General features: G+C 38.3%; 8 protein-coding genes across 9 annotated transcripts in view; 5 read left to right on the forward strand and 3 right to left on the reverse strand.

The window, feature by feature from the left end:
* Positions 1-1,465, forward strand: part of LOC17889767 — a 2,612-nt gene extending 1,147 nt beyond the window's left edge. The window contains exons 2-5 of the mRNA XM_006293286.2: positions 1-717; positions 796-924; positions 1,021-1,097; positions 1,184-1,465. The exon at positions 1-717 is cut by the window's left edge and continues 606 nt beyond it. Coding sequence (XP_006293348.2) covers positions 1-717; positions 796-924; positions 1,021-1,074 — 900 coding nt within the window. The 3' untranslated portion in view covers positions 1,075-1,097; positions 1,184-1,465. The remainder of the gene's footprint in view (positions 718-795; positions 925-1,020; positions 1,098-1,183) is intronic.
* A 370-nt stretch (positions 1,466-1,835) lies between these two features.
* Positions 1,836-4,728, forward strand: LOC17889740 (protein transport protein Sec61 subunit alpha). 2 transcript variants are annotated; one of them, XM_006294066.2, is made up of 7 exons: positions 1,836-1,959; positions 2,408-2,779; positions 2,978-3,205; positions 3,319-3,673; positions 3,759-3,883; positions 3,975-4,110; positions 4,201-4,728. In XM_006294066.2, exons 2-7 carry the CDS (start codon positions 2,436-2,438, stop codon positions 4,438-4,440), a joined length of 1,428 nt encoding a protein of 475 aa, XP_006294128.1. In that variant the 5' UTR covers positions 1,836-1,959; positions 2,408-2,435; the 3' UTR covers positions 4,441-4,728. The 2 variants fall into 2 exon arrangements, with proteins under 2 accessions (XP_006294128.1, XP_023639684.1); XM_023783916.1 differs by lacking the exon at positions 1,836-1,959 and adding an exon at positions 2,032-2,050.
* Positions 4,729-4,974: 246 nt separating this feature from the next.
* On the forward strand, positions 4,975-7,327 carry LOC17889031 (U-box domain-containing protein 17). The gene has a single exon (XM_006295949.2). The coding sequence runs from the start codon at positions 5,122-5,124 to the stop codon at positions 7,222-7,224; it is 2,103 nt and encodes a 700-aa protein (XP_006296011.1). The 5' UTR covers positions 4,975-5,121; the 3' UTR covers positions 7,225-7,327.
* Positions 7,328-7,940: 613 nt separating this feature from the next.
* On the forward strand, positions 7,941-10,696 carry LOC17887865 (WD repeat-containing protein 55). The gene is made up of 14 exons (XM_006294429.2): positions 7,941-8,108; positions 8,212-8,244; positions 8,334-8,398; positions 8,488-8,575; positions 8,685-8,757; positions 9,006-9,112; positions 9,217-9,316; positions 9,485-9,561; positions 9,661-9,709; positions 9,798-9,844; positions 9,938-10,008; positions 10,119-10,174; positions 10,248-10,377; positions 10,480-10,696. Exons 1-14 carry the CDS (start codon positions 8,014-8,016, stop codon positions 10,548-10,550), a joined length of 1,062 nt encoding a protein of 353 aa, XP_006294491.1. The 5' UTR covers positions 7,941-8,013; the 3' UTR covers positions 10,551-10,696.
* Positions 10,697-10,838: 142 nt separating this feature from the next.
* Positions 10,839-14,921, reverse strand: LOC17888507 (probable methyltransferase PMT25). Its single transcript, XM_006295812.2, has 8 exons — positions 14,674-14,921; positions 13,168-14,135; positions 12,742-12,891; positions 12,401-12,671; positions 12,202-12,312; positions 11,947-12,121; positions 11,404-11,868; positions 10,839-11,311 (listed from the first exon to the last, which is right to left on the reverse strand). Exons 2-8 carry the CDS (start codon positions 14,098-14,100, stop codon positions 11,083-11,085), a joined length of 2,334 nt encoding a protein of 777 aa, XP_006295874.1. The 5' UTR covers positions 14,101-14,135; positions 14,674-14,921; the 3' UTR covers positions 10,839-11,082.
* Positions 14,922-15,288: 367 nt separating this feature from the next.
* LOC17889087 lies at positions 15,289-17,477 on the reverse strand. The gene is made up of 4 exons (XM_006294773.2): positions 17,238-17,477; positions 16,197-16,783; positions 16,018-16,113; positions 15,289-15,642 (listed from the first exon to the last, which is right to left on the reverse strand). Exons 1-3 carry the CDS (start codon positions 17,335-17,337, stop codon positions 16,024-16,026), a joined length of 777 nt encoding a protein of 258 aa, XP_006294835.1. The 5' UTR covers positions 17,338-17,477; the 3' UTR covers positions 15,289-15,642; positions 16,018-16,023.
* Positions 17,478-17,771: 294 nt separating this feature from the next.
* LOC17887813 lies at positions 17,772-19,066 on the reverse strand. The gene is made up of 3 exons (XM_006295187.2): positions 18,831-19,066; positions 18,165-18,296; positions 17,772-18,073 (listed from the first exon to the last, which is right to left on the reverse strand). Exons 1-3 carry the CDS (start codon positions 19,008-19,010, stop codon positions 17,846-17,848), a joined length of 540 nt encoding a protein of 179 aa, XP_006295249.2. The 5' UTR covers positions 19,011-19,066; the 3' UTR covers positions 17,772-17,845.
* A 2,525-nt stretch (positions 19,067-21,591) lies between these two features.
* LOC17890425 lies at positions 21,592-22,086 on the forward strand. Its single transcript, XM_006295470.2, has one exon. The coding sequence runs from the start codon at positions 21,643-21,645 to the stop codon at positions 22,063-22,065; it is 423 nt and encodes a 140-aa protein (XP_006295532.1). The 5' UTR covers positions 21,592-21,642; the 3' UTR covers positions 22,066-22,086.
* Positions 22,087-22,131: the final 45 nt, after the last annotated feature.

The following is a 22,131-nucleotide window of genomic DNA, read 5'->3' on the forward strand; positions in this document are numbered from 1 at the left end:
AAGTATTTTAGACAGCTCACAACTGATGTTCGCGCAAGTTTGGTTTCAAAAGTAGTGAATCAGTACTGGGAAAATTCCCAGGTCAAGGAAAGAATTGATCTTGAGGGAGTAACTACTTATAATCTGCTTCTGGACAAGAGACTGCTGTATGAAGAAGAGCTTGAATTTGATAACATAGGGACAGTAGAGCATTGTAAATCCACTGGAATATATAAGGATGTGATACCTAAGGGTGATAAGATGGTCTCTTGGGTTCTTGACTGCCCAGAAATCGACCAAGAACTTGTGTCTCAAATTGCAAAGGGCATACACAATCGTGAGATATGGTTAGCTGCTTTGAGAATAGTACGTCGCATGGTTAGGAAACGTGAAAGCTATTATGGTAAGCGACACAAGATGCTAACCTATGAGAAGATGTTGGGTGAGGTTAAAACCATTTGTGATAGAGAAGACACTAGGAAGACTGACTCTCAGCAGAGCACATATGAGTTTGTTTTGCGAATGAAGTATGAGGAGCTTGTAGTAAAGCAAGAAGATGGTGATACCAAATGTTTTCTGAATGTTGTAAGAGATGTTCTTGAAAGACAAAGCTCTCCCAGATTTGAAGTATTAGAAGACAGAGAAATTAAGGAGTGGATATCCAGACTCTCTACAACTGTTGATAATGATAACGTTAGAATAACTCTGTCGGAGCTAAGGAAATCGCTGAAAGAGAAGGTATTCTTCTTCCTCTTATTTCTTTTTATTCATGTCAACTAGTTTTGATCTGTGATGAGGAGTTTTTTTTTTTTGCAGTTCCATTTGATTGATTCAAAGATTCTGCTAAACGAATCTACATTCAAAAAGCTAATAGATGTATTCCCAAAGCTATCGGTAGTTGACTATCGCTTGGTGTACCTTCCATTCGTGAAGAAGTTCTTACAGGTTTGTCAACTTGTGGATTTCATAAATCAAAGACCAGTCACTTGGAGTTGCACTGGTTTTTCAACTTTAATATATAATGCATGTGTTCTCTCGCAGGATAAACTGATGATAATGATGAACACAACTATCAGACCATCACCAGTTGTTTAACGAAGCGTCATCTTTAAACTGAGGTGTGAAAGACCTAATGAATCCTGTCACCGGTTTTGTTTTGCTGTTGCTTTTCGTGAGATAAAAGTGAGTTATGTTTTTGATGCAGGGATATAGTTCTGGAAGATCATTCTTTTGCAGATGGAGAAAAACTTTTGTCTAGGGAGGAGTTGTTTAGAAAACGGTCTTTTATGTTCTTGTTTGCAAAATTGGAAAAACCTTGGATCCGATAGCCAACTGGTCTGAATACTTTTGTAGTTTAGGGATCAGATGCATATATGTGTCAAGGGAGGGAGATTGAGAAAAATGGAACATAAAAACAATGAAATGCACTTGTTGTTCTTGGAAATAAATTGATCAGGGAAGTGGTGAAAACACACAATTTTCTCGAGTTGTTATGAAAATGTTTTTCTCCATTCCCAGAACCAGAAGGTTCCAAGTTCCAACTAAAAACATCTCAGTTCTGGTGTTTAGTGTTCATCTAGGTGAGATCTTAGCGGTCGATGGTTGACGTCCAAAAACACACAGATCTAAGGACATCGAAAGCCCATTTGACCGCCATTACAAAACAAAACCTCGGCGGCTCGGCCCAATCTACGTTGAATAAAAGTTCAAAGCTGACGTGGCAAACACTGATTCGCTATACTATCGTGTCGAGCATATTTTTTCTCGGTTCGCCACGATTTGGCAATACCCTGCAGAAAAATAAATAAATAAAAAGAAAAATAAATGGAAAAAGGATTATAAGGTGACCTTCGTCTTTGGTTGACCATCGAAACTACAACGCTCTTTCTCCGTGGGAAAGGGGAAGCAAAATAATAATTATCGAAGCCATTGATTTCGGAGCTGATCGGTCTCTATCTCTCTCTCTCTACTCCACATATCGTAAGCTTCTCCTCCTTCTTTTATCTTCTTCCATTTTTCCTCAATGGCTTTCTCCTTGATATGTTTTCGTTTCTCCCTATCGTGATTTGTTGTGAGTCTCTTCGCCATCTAAATTCAGATCTATGTGATTGTTGATCTATGTTCTTAGATCTGTTTCTCCTTTTCTAGCTACCTATGTCTCGAATTTATATGTATGTGTACGGTCTGGATCGGACAAGTTCTGATAGATCTGGTTTATTTTAGATCCACTGACTCAATCATTTGATTTGAGCTAGCTTACGAAATTGTTCAGATTCATTGATTTGAGCTAGCTTTGCCTAGCTACGAATACTCTGGATTTGTGAATTCTGCAGCTAGATTATGAATGTGGTGCATGCGTTTCGATTTGTGTAATTATCTGTGTTTTATACAGAATCTTAGTTGGGTTTGTAATTTGTGATTTTTACAGAAGCGGATAAACTTGATCGGGTACTAGAATGGGAGGAGGATTTAGAGTTTTGCATTTGGTGAGGCCATTCTTGGCTTTTCTGCCTGAGGTTCAGAGTGCTGACAGGAAGGTGCCATTCAGAGAGAAGGTTATCTACACTGTCATCTCTCTCTTCATCTTTCTTGTCTGCAGTCAACTTCCTCTCTATGGAATTCATTCCACAACGGGTGCCGATCCTTTCTACTGGATGCGTGTCATTCTTGCCTCCAACCGTGGTACTGTCATGGAGCTCGGTATTACTCCTATTGTCACATCTGGACTTGTGATGCAACTCTTGGCTGGTTCTAAGATTATTGAGGTTGACAACAATGTTCGTGAGGATCGTGCCCTCTTGTAAGTGTTGCTGTTTCTCAGTATTAATTATGGGCAGTACATTACATGTTCTGCCGAACTGTTTCTATGTTTGGTTTGAATTGACTATGGCGTTAATTAGTAATTTTACAAAAATCTGTATTCGATTGAGCTGCTTTTGAAAAACTCTAATGCTGTGGTCTTGTGAGTTCTTATTCTGTGTTGGTACTTCTTTTATAGGAACGGTGCTCAGAAGCTTCTTGGTATTCTGATTGCCATCGGTGAGGCGGTTGCATATGTTCTTTCTGGAATGTATGGACCCGTTGGACAGCTTGGTGTTGGAAATGCCATTCTGATCATCCTCCAGCTTTTCTTTGCTGGAATCATTGTTATCTGCCTTGATGAGCTCCTTCAGAAGGGATATGGTCTTGGCTCAGGAATCTCCCTTTTCATTGCCACCAACATCTGGTAGGTCAACTTCTTCCTCACTTCTTAAAACCATTCCTTGCAGTTTTGGATTCCTAGGACAAGATCCTTTTTGGTAAATTGAATTCATAATAGTTTATATTGATGATATGCAGTGAAAGCATTATCTGGAAGGCATTTAGCCCAACTACCATCAACACCGGGCGTGGAGCTGAGTTTGAAGGTGCTGTTATTGCACTGTTCCATATGCTGATAACCAAGTCCAACAAGGTTGCGGCTCTCCGCCAAGCTTTCTACCGGCAAAACCTTCCAAATGTTACCAACTTGCTTGCCACAGTCTTGATCTTCCTGATTGTGATCTACTTCCAAGGTTTCCGTGTGGTTTTGCCTGTGAGATCAAAGAATGCCCGTGGACAACAGGGTTCTTACCCAATCAAGCTGTTCTACACCTCTAACATGCCCATCATCCTCCAATCTGCTCTTGTCTCAAATCTTTACTTCATCTCTCAGGTACATAATCTTCTGCTTCACTGTACGGGACTTATCTCCACAATGATATATTGTTAACATTAAATCTCCTCCTTGTGGTCAACAGCTTCTGTACAGGAAGTTCAGCGGAAATTTCTTTGTAAACCTTTTGGGACAGTGGAAGGAATCCGAGTACAGTGGGCAGTCCATTCCTGTTAGTGGTCTGGCTTACCTCATCACAGCTCCAGCAAGGTAATGCAGTCTCTTTCAAGATTCAATTTAGTCAATCAAATTGGTATGCATGAGCCGGTTTGATTAATATATATTACTATGATGTTTGCAGCTTCTCGGATATGGCGGCTCACCCATTCCATGCACTGTTCTACATTGTGTTCATGCTCACTGCTTGTGCTCTTTTCTCAAAGACATGGATTGAAGTCTCTGGATCTTCTGCTAGGGATGTAGCTAAGCAGCTCAAGGTAATAAATCGTAACAGCTCATTGCATAAACTCGAATGTTTGCATGGTGTTAGTCTGTTAGATATCTGACCTGAAAATTATGTGTCACAGGAACAACAAATGGTGATGCCAGGACACAGAGAGTCAAACTTACAGAAGGAACTGAACAGGTATATCCCAACAGCTGCGGCTTTTGGAGGAGTGTGTATCGGTGCACTCACTGTTCTGGCTGATTTCATGGGAGCCATTGGGTCGGGAACTGGAATTCTATTGGCGGTCACGATCATATACCAGTATTTCGAAACCTTTGAGAAGGAAAAAGCCAGTGAGCTTGGCTTCTTCGGGTTCTAAGTTAGCTTAAAGAAGGTGTAAAACTTTGCTGAGGCAAAAAGCAGAGCAGAAGAGGCTTTAGCTTCTGTGCCCACCGCAGACAGACAATTTGTGGTGGCACTTGGGGTAGACTACTGTTTTTTTTGTTGTTCAAATGAAATTTTCTGTTTAGTCGTTTACGTTTTTTTTTGTTACTTTTTAAAAAGTTATGTGATAGACAATTTTCTAATGTAATGTTTCTAGGAATTTCACTTTACTCTTGACCAAATAAACAATTTTACATTTTTGAATTCAAACTGCATTTTATCATTTCTTGGTACCAAACCAAACCAACCAATGTGAAATGTTATTTCGGAGACCGTATGTAGAAAATCTCCAAATTGTAGAACAATATGGTTGTGACACAAATAATATAAAATAGTAACTCAGTAAGTGATCTCAACTACCAGCTAGCTAATGCAGAGGAATGGTGAGTGTGACTAATTGTGTGAGCCGTTACAATGTTACATACTTGCACTTTAACTTGAACATTGATAACAACGAAGACCATTTTTGAGCTTATGCCAAACGCGTTTTACAAACCTTTTCTTCTTCTTCTTCTTCTTCTACACCCGCATATAAATTTGGTTGTTTGATTTGCTTCGATTCGGGCAAAAAAAAAGACGAGCGACACTGGTTTTGTAGCCGCCATCCATCATCAACATGGCCTCAGAGGCGATATTTGCATTATTACGCCGTAGGAGCTTGCCGTCACTGGATGCATTTTTGGCAACAAACATTGATCTCTCCGGCGTCTCTCTCGTTCGAACACTTGCTTCAGTTTCAGCAGAGCTCGTCTCGCGCTTCCGCGGCGTACGTTTCTCCTTCCAAGGCAGAAACTCACGTTCCCTAATTCGGAAGATTGAGATATTAGTCGTCTTGTTCGAATACCTCGCCGATGATTCAGGTTCGGTTTCCCCGACAGCGGTGCTGTGTTATAAGGAGCTTTATCTCTTCCTCTACCGTTCCAAATTACTTCTCCAATACTGTGCTCAATCCAGTAAGCTATGGCTCTTACTGCAAAACCCTTCGCTTTCAGACTTTTTCCATCATTTGAATCGAGATATTTCGACCCTTTTGGATGTCTTCCCGTTCAACAGTCTCAATCTGAGCGACGATGTTAGAGAGCAAATCAAGCTCTTGCATCAGCAATCCTGTAAACTGACATTGTTCGATGATCACAACGATCAACTGCTACGGCAAAGATTCTATTCGTTTCTCGACGCATTTCAGAAGGGTCAGATACCCAATTCTGAAGAACTAAGATCGTTCTTCGTTGAGAAATTGGAGATTAAGGATCCGAAAAGTTGCGGAGACGAAATCGAGTTTCTGGAAGAGCAGATTTTGAATCACGATTGTGATGATTTGGAGCTTACATTGCCTTTGATTAACGGGTTTGTGGCTATCACACGGTATTGCATGTTTTTGTTGTTTGGGTTTGAAGATGGATTGGGGTGGAGCATTAACAACTCTAAGAAACAGAGGAAATGTTTAGTTGCGCAAGAGATTGTGGACACGTTTATGTCTCTACCAAAGGATTTTGTTTGCTCCATCTCTCTTTGTCTGATGAAGGATCCTGTGATTGTTTCCACTGGGCAAACTTATGATCGGAGCTCAATCTTCAGGTGGTTTGAAGAAGGTCGCTCTACTTGTCCTAAAACAGGGCAAAAGCTTGTGGACTCTTCGTGTATTGTTCCTAATCATGCTTTGAGAAACTTGATAATGCGTTGGTGCGCAGCAATGGAGTTTGCAGATTTAGCTAACGAGTCTCCTGCTTGGGTTCTTCAAACAAGAGCTTCAGTGGAAGCAACCAAAGCCACTGTATCCATTCTCATTCAACATCTAGCTGGTCGGTCAGAATTAGCTCAGATAGTGGCGGCACGAGAAATCCGTCTTCTAGCCAAAACAGTTAGGGAAAGAGGTGAACTGATCGCAGAAGCAGGTGCAATCCCACATTTGCGTAGGCTTCTTAAATCCAGAAACGCTGTTGCACAAGAGCATGCTGTTACGGCCATGTTTAATTTGTCTGTATGCGATGAAAACAAAAGCCTGATCATGGAGGAAAATGATTGCCTTGAGCCGATTGTGAGCGTTCTCACCTCGGGTCTTACTTTGGAAGCTAGGGGAAACGCAGCAGCCACATTGTACTGTCTTTCCACAGTACATGGATATAAGAAACGGATAGCAAACGCAGATGGTTGCATCGAATCACTTGCATTACTGTCGCAAAGTGGAAAGCCGAGAGGGAGAAAAGATGCTATCAACGCTTTAAGTGCCATATGGAGAGATCCGGATAATTACAGCCAGATGGTAAACTTGGGAGGAGTGTTCGCTCTCGTGGGAGCTTTGGCGGACGAAGACGAAGCTGTCATGGAGAGGGCGGTAGTAGTGTTGGCTGGAGTAGCGAATCATTCTTTAGGAGCAGAGACTATAGGGAGAGAGGAATCAGCTGTGCCGAGGCTCATTGAGTTGATGAGATGTGGAACACCAAGAGGCAAAGAAAATGCGGTTGCTACATTGTTACATCTCTGCATAAACGGTGGAGCAGCTGTGGTGGAGAAGGTGGTTAGAGCACCGGCTCTTACTGGTTTAACCCAAAAGCTTTTGCTCACGGGTAGAGAGCGAGCTAAGCGGAAAGCGACTTCACTCCTCGCTTTAATTTTTAGGGAGTGCGAAAACACAGCAATGATGGGGTCTGGTAGTAGAGAAGGGAGTTTTAGAACCCATGTCTCTCCACCCATCTCTATTCCCGTATCTGTGTTGTGATCTCATTCTCATATACAGTATATATATATATATATATATATATATGTACATAATAAGCCTTAGATAAATAATGGTAAGGGGAAAGAAATAAGAGTTCTGTTAAGGATATTTTATCTAATCCAATAATGAAAGTAATCGAGACAAATTCAATCAAATTCTTTTGTTTTCAGGTTTAACCACATGAGAATTGAAACCATAGAAAGTTGAAAACTACTACAACATCCTATGAAAACAAGAAGCAGATGAACAAAGATAGTGTGAATCTAAACATGAGTTGAAGGAACTGTGATAATGGCACATATACAAACAAGTTGCAGCCTCAAGAAGACTAAGGAGTAGGGAGTGACAAAACAAAGCTAAATAATGAAAAAGCATGACTGATGAAAATGCAGAAACTAATTTACCTAATAAGATACTAACTAAATCCCCCCAATAAGGATGCTCTTAGTCAAGTTAAGAGCATCACAAAAACGAACTAGTGTACTTGATCTCTAAAACATTCATACTCAATTAACTAATTTTAGATTTAGAGGTGGAATAGAATAGGCAAGAAAAAATGACCAATATGACATAAAATAAACTGGGTCCTAATTGCAACGGTAGGAAACATAGAAACCACAAACCTTAATCAAATTTATCGGAGGACCTAATTGCAAATTAGACAACAGAGGATCTCTCGAAAAACCTTAAACCCTACTCAATTCGGCGCGAGGGCTTCTCTTCAGTTACTTGTCTCTCTCTCTGTACTAGTGTGCAGTATTGTAAAGTAAGATTCTCGCTCGGGTAGTGATGGAGATCGATTTGGGAGCTAACGCGTTCGGTATCGACTTCCATCCATCGCAAAATCTAGTTGCTGCTGGTCTCATCGATGGCCACTTGCATCTGTAAATTCCTTACAAAAGCCCCTTCTCTTTGCTCTTTCTTCGTTTTCCAATTCACAACAATCAGAGAGCAATCATGTAAAACCTCCAATTTTTTCTTTTGCAGATACCGATACGACTCAGATTCTTCACTTGTCAGGTATTATAAAAAAAAAAAACTCTTTTTATCTGCAAAGTTTGTCTCTTTCGTTGTGGGTTAGTCTAAAGAGAATCGTTAAATTTGTGTAGGGAACGTAAAGTTCGTGCCCATAAGGAGTCCTGCAGAGCTGTTCGGTTCATTGATGATGGCCAAAGTTTGTTTCTTTAAGCTTCGAACTATTTGAGCTTCAATCCGAACAATTTTAGTTTTGCTTTAAAGTATGTTTTCTTTGTTGGGTTGTAGGAATTGTCACTGCTTCAGCTGATTGTTCCATTCTAGCTACTGATGTAGAGACTGGTGCTAGTGTTGCACATCTTGAGAATGCTCACGAGTATGCAGTTCCCATTTTCTTTTTCTTTTTTGAACTTTTATATTTGACACACTTTTAGCTGAGTGGTAATAGTGTATTGATTGGGAATATATTGCATTGTTTCTTCGAGGGATGCGGTTAATACTTTGATAAATATTACTGAGACAACAATCGCATCAGGAGATGATAAAGGCTGTGTTAAGGTGTGTACATTCTCTTTCGGCTTTATTCATTGAAATATTGAGCAACTATAATGCAACTTATTTAGATGAATAAAGAATTAGGATCTGTGCGCTTTACAATATTTAGATGTTGTGTGTGTGTATGTATCCTTTGCCTCAAGAATTTGATATTCCCTGGAAGGCTTCTTTTTCAATTTTCTTTTGAGGCATTACTCTTTCGGGGTTAAATGATCTGCTTGATTTATGATTATTTATGTTCATCTCCTCAGGTTTGGGATACGAGACAGCGCTCTTGCTCTCATGAGTTTAATACACACGAGGATTACATTTCTGACATGACCTTTGAATCTGATTCGATGAAACTAGTGGCAACAAGGTTTGGATTTTTGTGTCATCTGAACCAATAAAGCTAGTGTCTTTTTAAGTTTTTATAGAAATTCCGCTAATTTCTTTTAATTTGGGTTCTTTGGCATTGTCCAGTGGAGACGGGACTCTGTCTGTCTGTAATCTCAGAACTAGTAAGGTCCAATCTCAGTCTGAATTTTCTGAAGACGAACTACTTTCTGTTGTTATAATGAAGGTAATTCCATTATGTTCCTGTGTGATTATTCACTAATTTATCTATCAAACAAAAAAGTATTTGTACCAGGATGTGCCATCCCAAGCTCTTCTCTCACCAATCTCCACATTGTTTCCACTTATATAATTGATTTGTAATTATCGTTTGCTCTTACCTGATTGATTTCAGAATGGCCGTAAAGTTATCTGTGGAACTCAGAATGGTACTCTCTTGTTGTATTCATGGGGATTTTTCAAGGATTGCAGGTAAGTCATATATCTCTAACATTACCTATGATGAAGATTTAAGATTTTGTAATTTTTGTATTGATACTTAAGTGTCTGAAACTATTTTCCTATTAACAGTGATAGGTTTGTTGATCTATCTCCAAATTCAGTTGATACCCTATTGAAGGTGAGATGATGCACTTTTGTTAAGCATATGGTTACTGTAACATTAGGGGGCCATTGACTAATGGAAGCCTTGTGGATTTATCCTGTAGCTCGATGAAGACAGAGTTATCACTGGATGTGATAATGGAATACTTAGGTAACAGAAAAAACTCTGCTTTCATGGGAGAAAGCTCCTTACTGTTTATCTTCACTTTACTCAGTCAAGTTTTATATACATTTTATTATGTAGCCTCGTTGGAATACTGCCCAACAGAATCATACAGCCTATTGGGTCTCACGACTTCCCTATTGAAGATCTAGGTATTTAAAATTCTGTTCTCTATGTCTGAGAACATTTTATCTTTGTTGACTATTGTACTTTGTCTTGAACGAACCTCTAAATTTTTTCCTGTTAAAAATCTGTCTTACAGCTCTCTCACATGATAGCAAGTTTCTCGCTAGCACAGCTCATGACAGTATGCTGAAGGTATCATCTTTTCTCTCTGAACTCAATCCCTTACGGTTATGATTTTGACATGTTTGTGTTCTTGGTGATGAAGTTGTGGAACTTAGAAGAGATTCTAGAAGGTTCGAATGGCAACTCCGGGAACGCATCTGGAGCTGCAGAAGACAGTGACAGCGACGAGGATGGGATGGACCTTGACACTGATCGTCCCAAGTCTTCGAAAGGTAGAGAAAAACCTGCAAAACTTCTTAGAACATTTGAAATATTTCTTTGTGATGATGACTAAAACATGATCTGATCTTGAGTATCTTTTTTGGCGTTTACAGGCACCAAGAGGAAAACAAAAAGTAAATCGACTGCTCTGGACTCCACAAATAATTTCTTCGCGGACTTGTAGATTTTGTTTTTTATTCAGTCTGGGAAGTATATCAGTTTCATACTTGAATTGTCTACTTAATTCTGACAGTTTTGTCAACTGGCTTCATATTGTCTTAGTGATGTCTTTACCATTCAGTAAAAAAAAAACAAATAATTTTTGTTGTTTCTGAATATAAACATCTAAAAATACCAGATTAATTAGGATTCAAATCTACTTAATAGAAAAGAGTTTGGTTGGGCTTTGATCTTAGTTTAGGCTGTACCAACATCATCTTTTTCCTAATACTCGGAACTCTGTACATCATACTGGTTTAAGGTCTAGCCTTTATCCCATTCAGATAATATTCAAGATTCTAAAAATGAAAGTGACTGCCAAAATTCATAAGAACAAAACAAAACGCATCTTGTACACACAGAGCTAACGGGTAAGAGATTTTATGTTCTAGAGTTTACGTATACAGCTTTCCTCAATGAATTTGATAAGCAAGCCTGAAACAACCGACTTTTCTGAAACTATATTCAAGTAATGCTTTTCTTTTTTCCTGACTTTTTTAAGCGATTGCAGATTTGATTGTCTCAGTTTCTGCAGGACGCCACCATGACTTTTGAATCGAGAGCAAACCTTCATTGTCTTTGGACTGCGTCATTTTAACGTTCCATTTCATGGATTTCACCATTTTCTCAACTTCTCCTATTGTTTCCATGTCGTCCCTTATGATGAAAGTTCCCTGTGGCCGAAGAATTCGATCGATTTCAGCCATTACCGACACCAAATTGCACCTGTAATGCAAAAGGATACATGGATATGGTTCATCAAATCAGATCATCAAGTTCTGCATTGGAGAATAAGAAGAATCGGTGATATTATCTACCTTTTCCTCAGGGTAGAGAAAAGATGATCGGCATGGAGAAGGTCATAAGTTCTAGGATAAGTGTTGAATGATTCACACCAGTCATGATAGATTCCAAATAAACCACGTTCATATATGATCGGCAGTGTATCTGGGGCGTCTACAGGAACTACGTTCATCACCCATAATTTCAGATCCTTCAATGCAGCAGCAAATCCTCCATAGACTGCTCTCATGTCCATGACATTTCTCACATTCGACCAATCGATTTCCATGCCATTTAGGTATGACTTTGAGACAATAGTTTTCCATTTCTCTTGGTCTGCTGTGAAGTCCTCTTGAGCAGGTTTTCCATAAACACCTTCCTTTGAATCCAACCACTCCGGCGCAGTCTCAAGCCTATCTGGCCACATGTTTGGCCACACTGCTCCACGCTTCGATGAATCTTCTGTCACTTTATGCATACATGCCTCAAGTGGAACATTCCTAAACCATAAATCAACATATGAGCATCAGATTGCATTGGTTTACTAGTACATTAACGCAGGGTTAAGGTCACTCTACCAGGCTGCATTTTGATCATCGGAATCCTTGCAGAGAGGTGGATCATTTTGAGGTCTTTTGTTGTAACATTTATTTGAAGTTGGCTTTTGGTATATGGCAGCACCAACCTCATTCAATTTGTCTTTCTTAATTGTCACCAGCTTCCAGCACATTGCCTTTGTGAGCTCCGACATTGCTACAAAAGTTAAAATTCAAATTTCAAAAGCCTATTTTGAGGTAAAGAGCAAACACAGAAGTAAATATCAAGACTCTTACCTTTCCATATGCCAGAATCTTCCTCGTTCTTCCTATAGACAGGAGTCGCTGACCAGACAAAGAAACCACCCGGCCTCAAAGCACGATTCAATTCCAAAAGAAGTTTACCACCTTTATTTCAAAAAAAATCAACAACAATCAGAAGGCCACTCTGTGGAACAGAAGTAAGGCGAAAGAATACAAAGGGATAAACTTTTACCTTCGATATGCCAAGGGACTCTACAACGAGCACAATGGATAAGGTCAAAAACAGAACCGGGAAAAGGTAATCTTTTGGTTCCCATCACATTTAACATAGCAGGAATACCACGTTCCAGCGCAAATTGCACTTGCGCCTCATGCTCATCCTTGGGAGCGAATGACAAAGCAAGAACGTCTCTCTCAAAAAGGTAACCCCCGAAGCTAGCAACTCCACACCCAACATCCAATATAACACGGGTTCTATTTCCCCATGCAATAGCAGGATATGACTGCAACAATTTATTCAATTTTAATCATGCTTAGTAATGAGAAGATTATGTAGCCATTATAAAAATTTACCTGTTGGATGAAATCAATGTAGTGAAGGGCACCGTTCTTAAACTGAGTACCACCACCAGGGAACGTGAGATGTTCACCACTCATCTTCACCCAATTTTGATGTCCCTTGATCTCTGCAAGCTTGGTGTGGGGAACATTGTTGTACCAAATCTGCGATTTACACAACAAATAGCTGTCACGATAGATCATTTTAAAGGAGAGCAAGTAGTTTTTCTCCGAATATTGATAAAGTGTTCTTGTTAAATCTGGCGCAGTACTATTGTATTTGTAACTAGCCTAAGGGTAGAGCAGCAATTTGTAGCTTTTTCACTTCAGCAACAGACCTTAATTTCCAGCATCGGTTAAAAGTATGAGTTACTCTCCTTAAGCAAGTCTCTTCTAAGGTGTAGTTCTTAGGTGAAAATTGAGTAAAGAAGGAGTTTTTACCTTTTCCCTGCTCTTTGGCCACTTGATGGACCGCTTATAACCATCAGGCAGAGACACAAGACACCGAGGAGATTCCTCAGGACAATGGCGCTCGCGGTGTTCATAGTGCATTGTAGTATGAAGCTTCTTGATAGCTTGCCAGTTATCAAGGCAAGGGATGTAGTCTGGCCCAGCAGTCACATTGCATGTTTTCCATCCATAGCTCTTCTGGTCCTTGGATATTGAGGACTCTTGTGCTTTCTTCTCGTTCTGTGACTCAACTAATTGGGTTGACCAAGCTCCCTCTGTAGTGCTCGACTCCTTTGAAATTTCAGCCTGGTCACCAGCTGGAAAGACGTCCTTGTTACTCTTCTCCGTGCTTTCTTCAGTTTCACTAGCATTCTCTTCTGATTTTTCTTCAGACTTTTCTTCGTTTCCATTACCATCCTCAGATTTGTTTTCTTCCGCGCTCTCTTCTAGTTGCGTTTTCTCTTTCTGATTTGCTTCATTGCTTTCGATTTCTACTTCTTTCACATTCTTCTCTTTCTCCCCATCTCCGTCACCATTGCTGTCACCAGACTCCTTTTTTTCCTCAACTGCCTCAGTTTTCTTGTCAGAGCTCTCATCGACCTGGTTTTCCTCAGCAGATTTCTCTGTCTCATTCTTCACTTCGTTGTTCTCAGTCACAGCCTCATTTCCCTCGTTCTTTTCATCAGAAAAGGTCTTCTGATCACGATCGCCTTCTTCTTTTCTCAAGTCATTTTTAGTAACAGATTCCACATCTTTTGCAGTATTACTTGAGGAATAGTCAACAGAATCAGCCGGGGCAGACCACGAAGACATGAACATCCATGCCCCAACTAAACATAGAGAAAGGATCACAACAATGGTAATGGTTAAACCATGGCTTGATGATTTCTTCCCGTCTACACGGGAATACTTCCCCATCGCCATGTCCGTCGACTCAATGCAACCTTACTCACATTCACCTGCAGACCAATCACAAAGCAAAGTTAACAACGACAGAATAAACCACAGTAGCTGGTTAAACCAAAAACAATGAAGTAAAACACGATGCAGCATTCACTCACAATGGATCTCGTTATTCCTACCAATGCTATTGATATCAAAGATCAAACAATACATTCATACTCATTTGTTTTTTTTTCCATACTCATATGTTCATTAGCTGTTAAGGCCCAATTGTCTAAACTTGTTACAGATATTAAAAAAAAAAAGCGAGAAAACACATGATCACAGATCTAGATGACCAAACTAAACATATCTCCGAAGTCTGAAACATACGAGAAAACACTCAGATCTTAACACTCAAATAGTAAAAAAAAAAATCAAAACAAGGATCCAATCAGATTAACTTATTTAACAGCCAAAAAAAAAAACCACAATTCAGGACATACATCATAATATAAGTAAAACAGAATCACTGAGCAGCGTCGAATTATACATCAAAGCAATACCCAGAAGCAGTAAGGCTTGCTGGAAAAAAAGGATTGTGGCAAATCTTACCAGAGGATAATATGGGTGAGAGAGTCTAAGATCCTGAAAGATTGCAACTTTGTGAAGAAGCTAAAGTAGAGGATTTTTTGGGATCGGATCTACTAGAGAAGGAGCTAGTGGGTTGATTCGAGTGAGCAAGCTAAGTGGGTTACGGCCTTAAAACGCCAAAAATCCCGTTGTCAAAAATAAAAAGGAGGCTTTTTTTAAAAACAATTAATTTTCGTGTTTTCGAAGATTATTTATTCTCTCTGCCGCGTCGATCACCGACACAGACAGATCTGAATCATCTGATGAACAAAAATGTCAGCGGCTTCGTTAAAGTAAGTAAACGTCGCCATCTAGACAAACAGCTAACGGACTCAGAAGGCCCATTTGTTTTACTAAGACAGGCCGTGTTTGTAAGCCCATTAGCTTATTCGGTTTACTTCATTCCGGATCATATTTGGTTTACGAGTAGTCATGGTTACTACTTTCTGGTCATTAGCAATATTAGGTTCAGGATGGAGGCATTCTTGATCATACTCTCTCAGTCACACAACTTCTTTAGATCGTTGCAGTGATTTTTGTTTAGCAGTTAGTACATTTGTGATTTGATTTGCTAGCACAATAAATAAATAATTGTGATGGTGAAAAATATGATATATAAACGAAAAAAAGAAGGAACTGTCTTCAGATCTCATGAATCTAAAATTCCAAAACATGAACATAAGAAATTTATGTTCTTGTTCGAATGTTGCTAAAAAAACACTCATATAATGCTTGATTATACAGAGATGAATGAATATAATACGACCAAGAATCATGTCTTGTTGGCTGTTCTTTGAGCTTCTGCTGCCCACTGTTTACTGATTTTATCCTCTTCTTGCTCTCCATCATCAAACCAAGACACTGATGACACCAAACTTTACTATACATCAACTTCATGGACTTGATCCCTTAGAGAATTGTGGAGAGAATGCGTAAACAACATCGAGATAGCTATCGAGAAAACAAAACAGAGTGTCAGAGACTAGAATCCTACCAATAATGTGCTATATATCACTGGTAAATTGGGGTCTAACCAATTTTAAGCACTTCAAAGCAAGAACATGACCGAGAAAAAGTAAGAAAATACTTCTGAAGAAGTGTTCAAGTGTGGATATACAAAATTAATGAAACTCTTAAGAAGCAGAACATTGCTTAAGGAGCCCTTCCCTATCTAAACATCTCACTGAAGTCCATGAACCCTCTTACTTATCTTACTAGGATGGTCAGATGGTCAAATGCTTGGAGTCTTTAGTGATGCAGTTTTAGTGATATGATCTATGAAAGAAACAGCTTCCCAGATTCTTAAACTAAGAGTCTAAGACTAACCTGGAATTATCTTTCAGATCCTGCCGCCACATCAAACAAACCGCAGCAACTCAACCACGAGGTTCGGACAACTGGTGGACCAGAAGGCAAAAGACTCTGCATATCACATGTCCAAAAGACTCAGGAAACTGAAAAATAAGCTCAATTAGAGGAGAAAAGAAGGAAAACGAGAAAGGTACCTTTTCTTCTGAACATTCTGGCACTTCAGATTCTTTTCCTCTCTTGATTTCTTTGCTTGTATCTGCAGCAGATCCTGGAATGTTACCTTCTTTCGCTTCTTTTAGTCTACGTTTCTCTTTGGTTTCAACAGACTTCTGTAGGACAGAATCCGAGTCTGCTGAGCTCTCAACATGCTCATTTTTGTCAGAGATCACAGCCTTTGAGACAGCTGAACCTAGAGGCTTAACAGAATCAACACCAGGTACAATTTTCAAAGTTGAGGTACCACCAGCCTCTTGAGAAATTTCTCTTCTGGTATTGTGAGTAGAAGTTTCAGGAAAGTAATTGGGTGGTTTGTCCACACCATTCCCCTCATGATCCGTTCCTCTTCCAACTGCAATAAACTCTTCACCTTTCACTCCCTGTGCCCGAGTGATGTCTGTTTTCTCTTTCACAGTGTCCTTCCCCAGGCCAGATAATGAAGGAGGTGAAAGTGATGGGTCCCTTGTCCCAAATTCCTCATTTCCCTGAGAACCAGGAGAACTCAGATCGCCATCACTTTCTCTCTCGTCTTGGTTTCCATGTTCATCATGTCCAGAAATGTTCCCTTAACAGAAAGATCAAAGAAACTGCTAAAGGCCCAACAAAAGACTCTCTTAGGAACATAACTGGAAAAAGATAGAAAAAAATTTGCAAGTATCAAGAAGCAACAGTAACACACAGACAACTAACTAAATCATATCAAAAGTGAAGGATGTGATTAAAAAAGTAAAGTCACAAAATTTGGAGCAATAAATCAACCAGAGATTAGCTAAAGCTCACTACATGTGAAAGATTCCCTATAAATCAAGATCAAAGAATCATTTCGCTTCGGTTGTTGTAATACCAAAAGTGTCAGAGCCAGTCGAGAAGAGAAAGGAAGAAACTTTACCTAACACCAGAAACCCATTTGAGAGAGAACATCAACATACATAATATCCTAAAACCCGCCAACTAAACCCACCAAGATTAAAATCGATCCAGCAACAACAAATCCTGAAACAGTAACCAAGAGAGAGTACCATGACCATTGGAGCCTTTGTTGTTGGTACCGGCTCCAGTAGCTTCCTGCTCCTGCTGCTTCTTCTTCAAGGCCTTTCTTTTCTTCGACCCAGGAGGCATGATCAATGGATTTACAAGTACAAACAACAGCAGACGAAAAATGTTCAAAGAAAGGTTTGGTATTGGTTCGTTCTCAGTCTAAAGAGTTTCTCGAGCGTTCGTTAGTCGAAGTGGGTTTGTTGGTTTGTGTGATTGTGGGGGATGGAGTTGAGTTTTCTCCTTTTTGTCTTTATGTTTTGGGGAAAATCAAATGTCACACTAACAGTCAAAGGCACAAGATAAGGCGGAGCCCATTTATTAAACGTGTGTCGGTGTTGGCTCCAAATAATCTTCTTCTTTTGGTTCATTTTTATTTCCCTCTTTTATTTGGTCGTCCACATTTCGTTAGAGCCTAATTTGTATGACTTGACACGAGTTTCTTTTTTATCTATGCATAATTAATTTGTTAATCCGCATATTAATCACTTTCTTATTAGCATTTTGTTCAAATTTAATGTATGTTTTAATAGACACATTTTATTGGGTAAACAAGGTTTGTACAAGTATGGAGACTTCTTTGACACTAACATTACAATAGAGTTGGGAAAATGCAAAAGTAAAAAAAGCAAAAACAATAAAACACACAAAACAAAAGTAGATGATGATTTGAAAGTTGTGCAACAACCACACCGAATCTATGTGGTCGATCTTTCATTATTACTACTTTATCAGCAGCAGAGTCGCACACATCAATCACATAATGCTTCGACTCTTCTTGTTCATGTGTTTCCTCTTTTTGTTTTAGAGCATGTTCCACCTGAGAGATAGATAATCACAAAGAGTATTAAAATCAGTCACATGTTGTCATCAAGAACTAACCTATACGAAGTTTTGAATACAAAATTTACGTTGTGTGTCATCATATTCATGGTATGCTCATGCTCCACTCGTGACTTCTCTTTCGTCGCTGTTAACTCTGCTTCTGCAAGGTTCTTAGATTCGATCTCACTTTCTTTCTCCATCAGCTTATCATACTCTTCCTGAGTACCCCCAATGATTTGCAATATTTAAAAATCTGTTAACAATAGCAATTCCTGAAAAAAATAGTTTTGTAGTGGTGAACGGACAAGGTATTGAACATGCTAGTTTGTTTATTTATTTGTTGTAATTGGCATGACCAAATCAATCATTTAATTAGTTGTGCAGTTGGTTTTGGCAATTTTAAAAATATTATATATCCTACTCTTTTACATAATTTGAAAAGTTCATGAGAGAAAACTAATATATATATATTCTCTTGAATGTAATCTTATAGACAAACTTTACAAATTCTTTATCAAGAAAGAACAAAATATTGGAAATTTTTTGTGTGCTGTCAGCCCTATAGTCAGTGATTAGGCACTCATCTACATCTAGTGTTACTTTTGTATGAGTAGGGTAATATATACTAAGATAAAAACTATTAGATATTAATTAGAAGATAAAAAGCTGTTGTGTTCATCATAGTACTGGCTAAAGGCAAAGCATACAATAGATCCCTTCGTATCTGAAAGTATATCAAAACACTAAATCACCTTAATGTGGTGCGTACACGAATACGATTCCCCACTGATTTGGTTTTGAATAGCTGCATCATGGTCCAGAAGCTTGGCTACAAGAACTATGTTTTTAATGGAGGGCAAGTCCTGATCAGCCATATTCTTCTGATCACCAGCAATTCCTGCATGCACGTACCCCATGTTGAAGTTGAACATAAGAAAAATTAAATTCACACCTGATGAAGAAATTGGTGGACTGTATTAAACGGAAACTCACGAGCTTTCATATATATATATATATATATATATATATATATATATATTTTCTTGAGTAGAGAACAAAAGAAGAATGAATGAACAAGTTAGTCTACAAAACAATCATATATAAGTGAATAACAAGAGAAGAAGAATGAATTGACAAGTTAATGGACGTAACAAATCATATTATATAGAAGTAAAATGAGCCCTTTCTCCATCTATGGATATCCTTCACCTTGTCAGTAATGGATTAAAAATATAAAAATTCCTTAGTTCAAATTAATTTAGTTGTTTACTTGTTTAATTAGGATAATTTAAAAAATCAACTGATCAACGAAAGTGTTAAACAATATTGGAAGCTGATCGAACAAAGAAATAACATTTCATTTGTAAATAAAGATTGATTAGATTAATAGGACACACAATTAAATAAAACTACTGGTAGTTATAAATAAGTGACACTTGAGTTTGTTTATATATGTGAAAGTGAGATTGATTTGCTCACTTTAATTGATTAGAGAAGTAGAAACGGTAAACGAATTGAAACAGAAAGGCCAAGACGACTTTTGAGGATTTGACTAATTTGGTACGTACTTCTTTAACCTATAACCTATTAGGAACTCCCTATCCTCTTGATCCATCCTTTTAATTTCCAACTTTCCATTGTCTCTCTATTGATTTGCAACGTTCATATTTAGTGTTCTTGTTGTTTCTTGATCTATATATCGTTTATTGTTTCTTCTAAACAACGGTTTTGATGGTCATACACAATCTATAGCTTGGACAAATGATATATCAGTTGATTATAGATAAGTATGAATGCTGTCAACATAATCGAAATAACAATCGAACAACCTATTTGTTCTGAAGTATATGTGAAGTACTGAAGTGTCATAGCGAGTCCATTAGTTTATATGGTGTGTGGAAGTGCATTAGACGTCCTCTACATAAATCGAAGATGCAACAAATCATAGTATCTTTGCTAATATTATACGTTGACAATCACTTCGTTAATTCCCAATATAAATATTTTGTATGGAACGTACTGTACAATACAAAACACCATTAGTTAACATATAAACTGACATACATTTTTACGACCTAGCCTCAAATTTGTTGAAATATATACATGCTGTGATGATGTGTTGCGATAAGAATGCTTGTAGGAGAAAAGACAAATCCCAATTTTTAAAACTTAACGTATGAGATTAACTATATGACTAAAACACAACATCCAACAACATTAATATTGTCATGATGTTACACAATAGCCGGTTTATATAACGTATTGATATTAACGTTTTATTAACTACAACTAATACAGAAACACTAGTGGTAGAAGATGTCGACCTTAACCAATTACTGGTCATATATTTATTTATATTCTAAAATGCGTTATAAACTAGAGAGAACGTATATCAACCTGATCAATATCAATATTATCTTTAAATTTCAGGTAGAAATGTCACCTATCTCACAACAAGTTGTTCATGTCACTCACTGTTTTGGATTCAAACAAAAATAAAATACACGTCCATGGTATTTGTGAAAATTTTCATATGAAATATGTCAAAGATAACAGCCGGAACTATTGATTTTTTACTCTCTTTTTTCCATTTGAAATTTCATTAATAAACTTATAAGAGAATACATGGTACGATACAAATACTCAAACAAGAGAAACTAAAGACAGCAAACGACATACTATTGATTTTTTACTTAGTTGCTGCATAACCAGCTAAACAAATTACTAATAGTTTTTTCGAAACCGGAAAGTACAAACATTCAACTACGATTCTACGAATAGATAGTGTACTTTTAAATGTACAGTATTTAGTTTCACTAAAAGACCCCTAAAATACATATAGGTTTAAACCTTGTCGTATAGACCATAAGCTAGTCCGGCCTGAGAAATATATTTCTTCAGATCTAAAACTCTTCGATCAATCTGAGGCCTGTTTTGTCTAGAATCGGCCGAGTAGGGGAGGATCTGAGTTGAACCTAGGAGCATACACACAGATTGACATTTCATCAGGCTGATGGGATGTGTTGCATAAAGTCAACTTTAACGTGGCATCATCCCAATCGTCTGTTTAGAATCATACCAAGTTACCAACACCTCAAATAAATCTTAGCTAAAAGAGCTATAGTTTTTTTTCCTTTTCTCTAATGAATATGATTTTATTTCTTTCTGCAATACAAAATCTATGTGAGATCTTTAAACCTAATCTCATCTTACAAGGCAAGCTACGGTAGGTAATATGCATTTGGTGTTTTGACTTTTTGAGACTTGGTTTTTGAGAAAAAGGCCAAAAATCTAACACTTAAGTAGAGAAGACTTTGTCAACTGAGAGGAGACAAAGTTTCTTTGTCTAATTTAGAATCATGGTGTACCACAAACTAAGTGACTCTTTAACACAACAAAACGTGAAACCCACCTGCAATATACTAATGACATGGTTACAAAAGAGAAGCCAACACAATCCCAGAGACACATACATTAGCCCAAACCTTTTTGTCTCTTCCTATTTTATATTCACGTTTAATTCTCTCTGCTTTTGCTACAGACAGAGCAAAAACTAACCAAGATATGCGAGGAGCTGATTCGTTGGTTACCTTAAACCACAAGATTCTCCGGCCGTGTAGGAAACTCCTGATCAGAATCACCAAGAGCTGTCCCCGACGCCACAACCGGCATTTGAAACTCAAGAAAGCTTCTCCTTCTTCTTCAACTTCTTCAGGAAACAAGGTTACCAAAGTGGTGGCTTTGTTCTTCCTCTCATTCCATAAGAAGAAGCAAAAGAAAGAGAAGATGAAGCGGCTCAACGAACTCAGGAGCTTCTCGCACGCAGTCAGTGACCAGAAGAAAGTCCCAAAACAAGAATCAAGCAAGAAAGTTTTCCCATCAAGACTCACAATGTCTTGGCTAGGACAAGGAAAGGGTAACGCCACACAGGAAGTCCCGCAAGATCACGATGCACGTAGAGACAGCACAAGCGCATTCATTCCATGATTTTCAATCAAATTATGTGGATATTTTTATGATCTCTCAATGTACATTGACATTGAGATCCTACTC

The sequence above is a fragment of the Capsella rubella genome, unplaced genomic scaffold (genome assembly GCF_000375325.1).
Source record: "Capsella rubella cultivar Monte Gargano unplaced genomic scaffold, Caprub1_0 scaffold_4, whole genome shotgun sequence".
NCBI classification, from domain to species: domain Eukaryota; kingdom Viridiplantae; phylum Streptophyta; class Magnoliopsida; order Brassicales; family Brassicaceae; genus Capsella; species Capsella rubella.

Excerpts from the sequence above, each read along its gene's own strand:
- LOC17889031 (XM_006295949.2), top strand. The coding sequence starts at position 5,122 with ATGGCCTCAGAGGCGATATTTGCATTATTACGCCGTAGGAGCTTGCCG.
- LOC17887865 (XM_006294429.2), top strand. The coding sequence starts at position 8,014 with ATGGAGATCGATTTGGGAGCTAACGCGTTCGGTATCGACTTCCATCCA. Across the intron at positions 9,317-9,484 it reads TTTCTGTTGTTATAATGAAG|AATGGCCGTAAAGTTATCTG; the intron begins GTAATTCCATTA and ends GATTGATTTCAG. Across the intron at positions 9,710-9,797 it reads CAGTTGATACCCTATTGAAG|CTCGATGAAGACAGAGTTAT; the intron begins GTGAGATGATGC and ends TTTATCCTGTAG.
- LOC17888507 (XM_006295812.2), bottom strand. The coding sequence starts at position 14,100 with ATGGCGATGGGGAAGTATTCCCGTGTAGACGGGAAGAAATCATCAAGC. Across the intron at positions 11,869-11,946 it reads GATGATCAAAATGCAGCCTG|GAATGTTCCACTTGAGGCAT; the intron begins GTAGAGTGACCT and ends TTTATGGTTTAG. Across the intron at positions 11,312-11,403 it reads TTCTCTACCCTGAGGAAAAG|GTGCAATTTGGTGTCGGTAA; the intron begins GTAGATAATATC and ends TTTGCATTACAG.
- LOC17889740 (XM_006294066.2), top strand. The coding sequence starts at position 2,436 with ATGGGAGGAGGATTTAGAGTTTTGCATTTGGTGAGGCCATTCTTGGCT. Across the intron at positions 3,674-3,758 it reads ATCTTTACTTCATCTCTCAG|CTTCTGTACAGGAAGTTCAG; the intron begins GTACATAATCTT and ends TGTGGTCAACAG. Across the intron at positions 3,884-3,974 it reads CTCATCACAGCTCCAGCAAG|CTTCTCGGATATGGCGGCTC; the intron begins GTAATGCAGTCT and ends TGATGTTTGCAG.
- LOC17889087 (XM_006294773.2), bottom strand. The coding sequence starts at position 17,337 with ATGCCTCCTGGGTCGAAGAAAAGAAAGGCCTTGAAGAAGAAGCAGCAG. Across the intron at positions 16,784-17,237 it reads CAAAGGCTCCAATGGTCATG|GGAACATTTCTGGACATGAT; the intron begins GTACTCTCTCTT and ends CTTTCTGTTAAG. Across the intron at positions 16,114-16,196 it reads CAGAATGTTCAGAAGAAAAG|AGTCTTTTGCCTTCTGGTCC; the intron begins GTACCTTTCTCG and ends TGTGATATGCAG.
- LOC17890425 (XM_006295470.2), top strand. The coding sequence starts at position 21,643 with ATGCGAGGAGCTGATTCGTTGGTTACCTTAAACCACAAGATTCTCCGG.
- LOC17887813 (XM_006295187.2), bottom strand. The coding sequence starts at position 19,010 with ATGTTCAACTTCAACATGGGGTACGTGCATGCAGGAATTGCTGGTGAT. Across the intron at positions 18,297-18,830 it reads CGTGTACGCACCACATTAAG|GAAGAGTATGATAAGCTGAT; the intron begins GTGATTTAGTGT and ends GGGGGTACTCAG. Across the intron at positions 18,074-18,164 it reads TGAATATGATGACACACAAC|GTGGAACATGCTCTAAAACA; the intron begins GTAAATTTTGTA and ends TCTATCTCTCAG.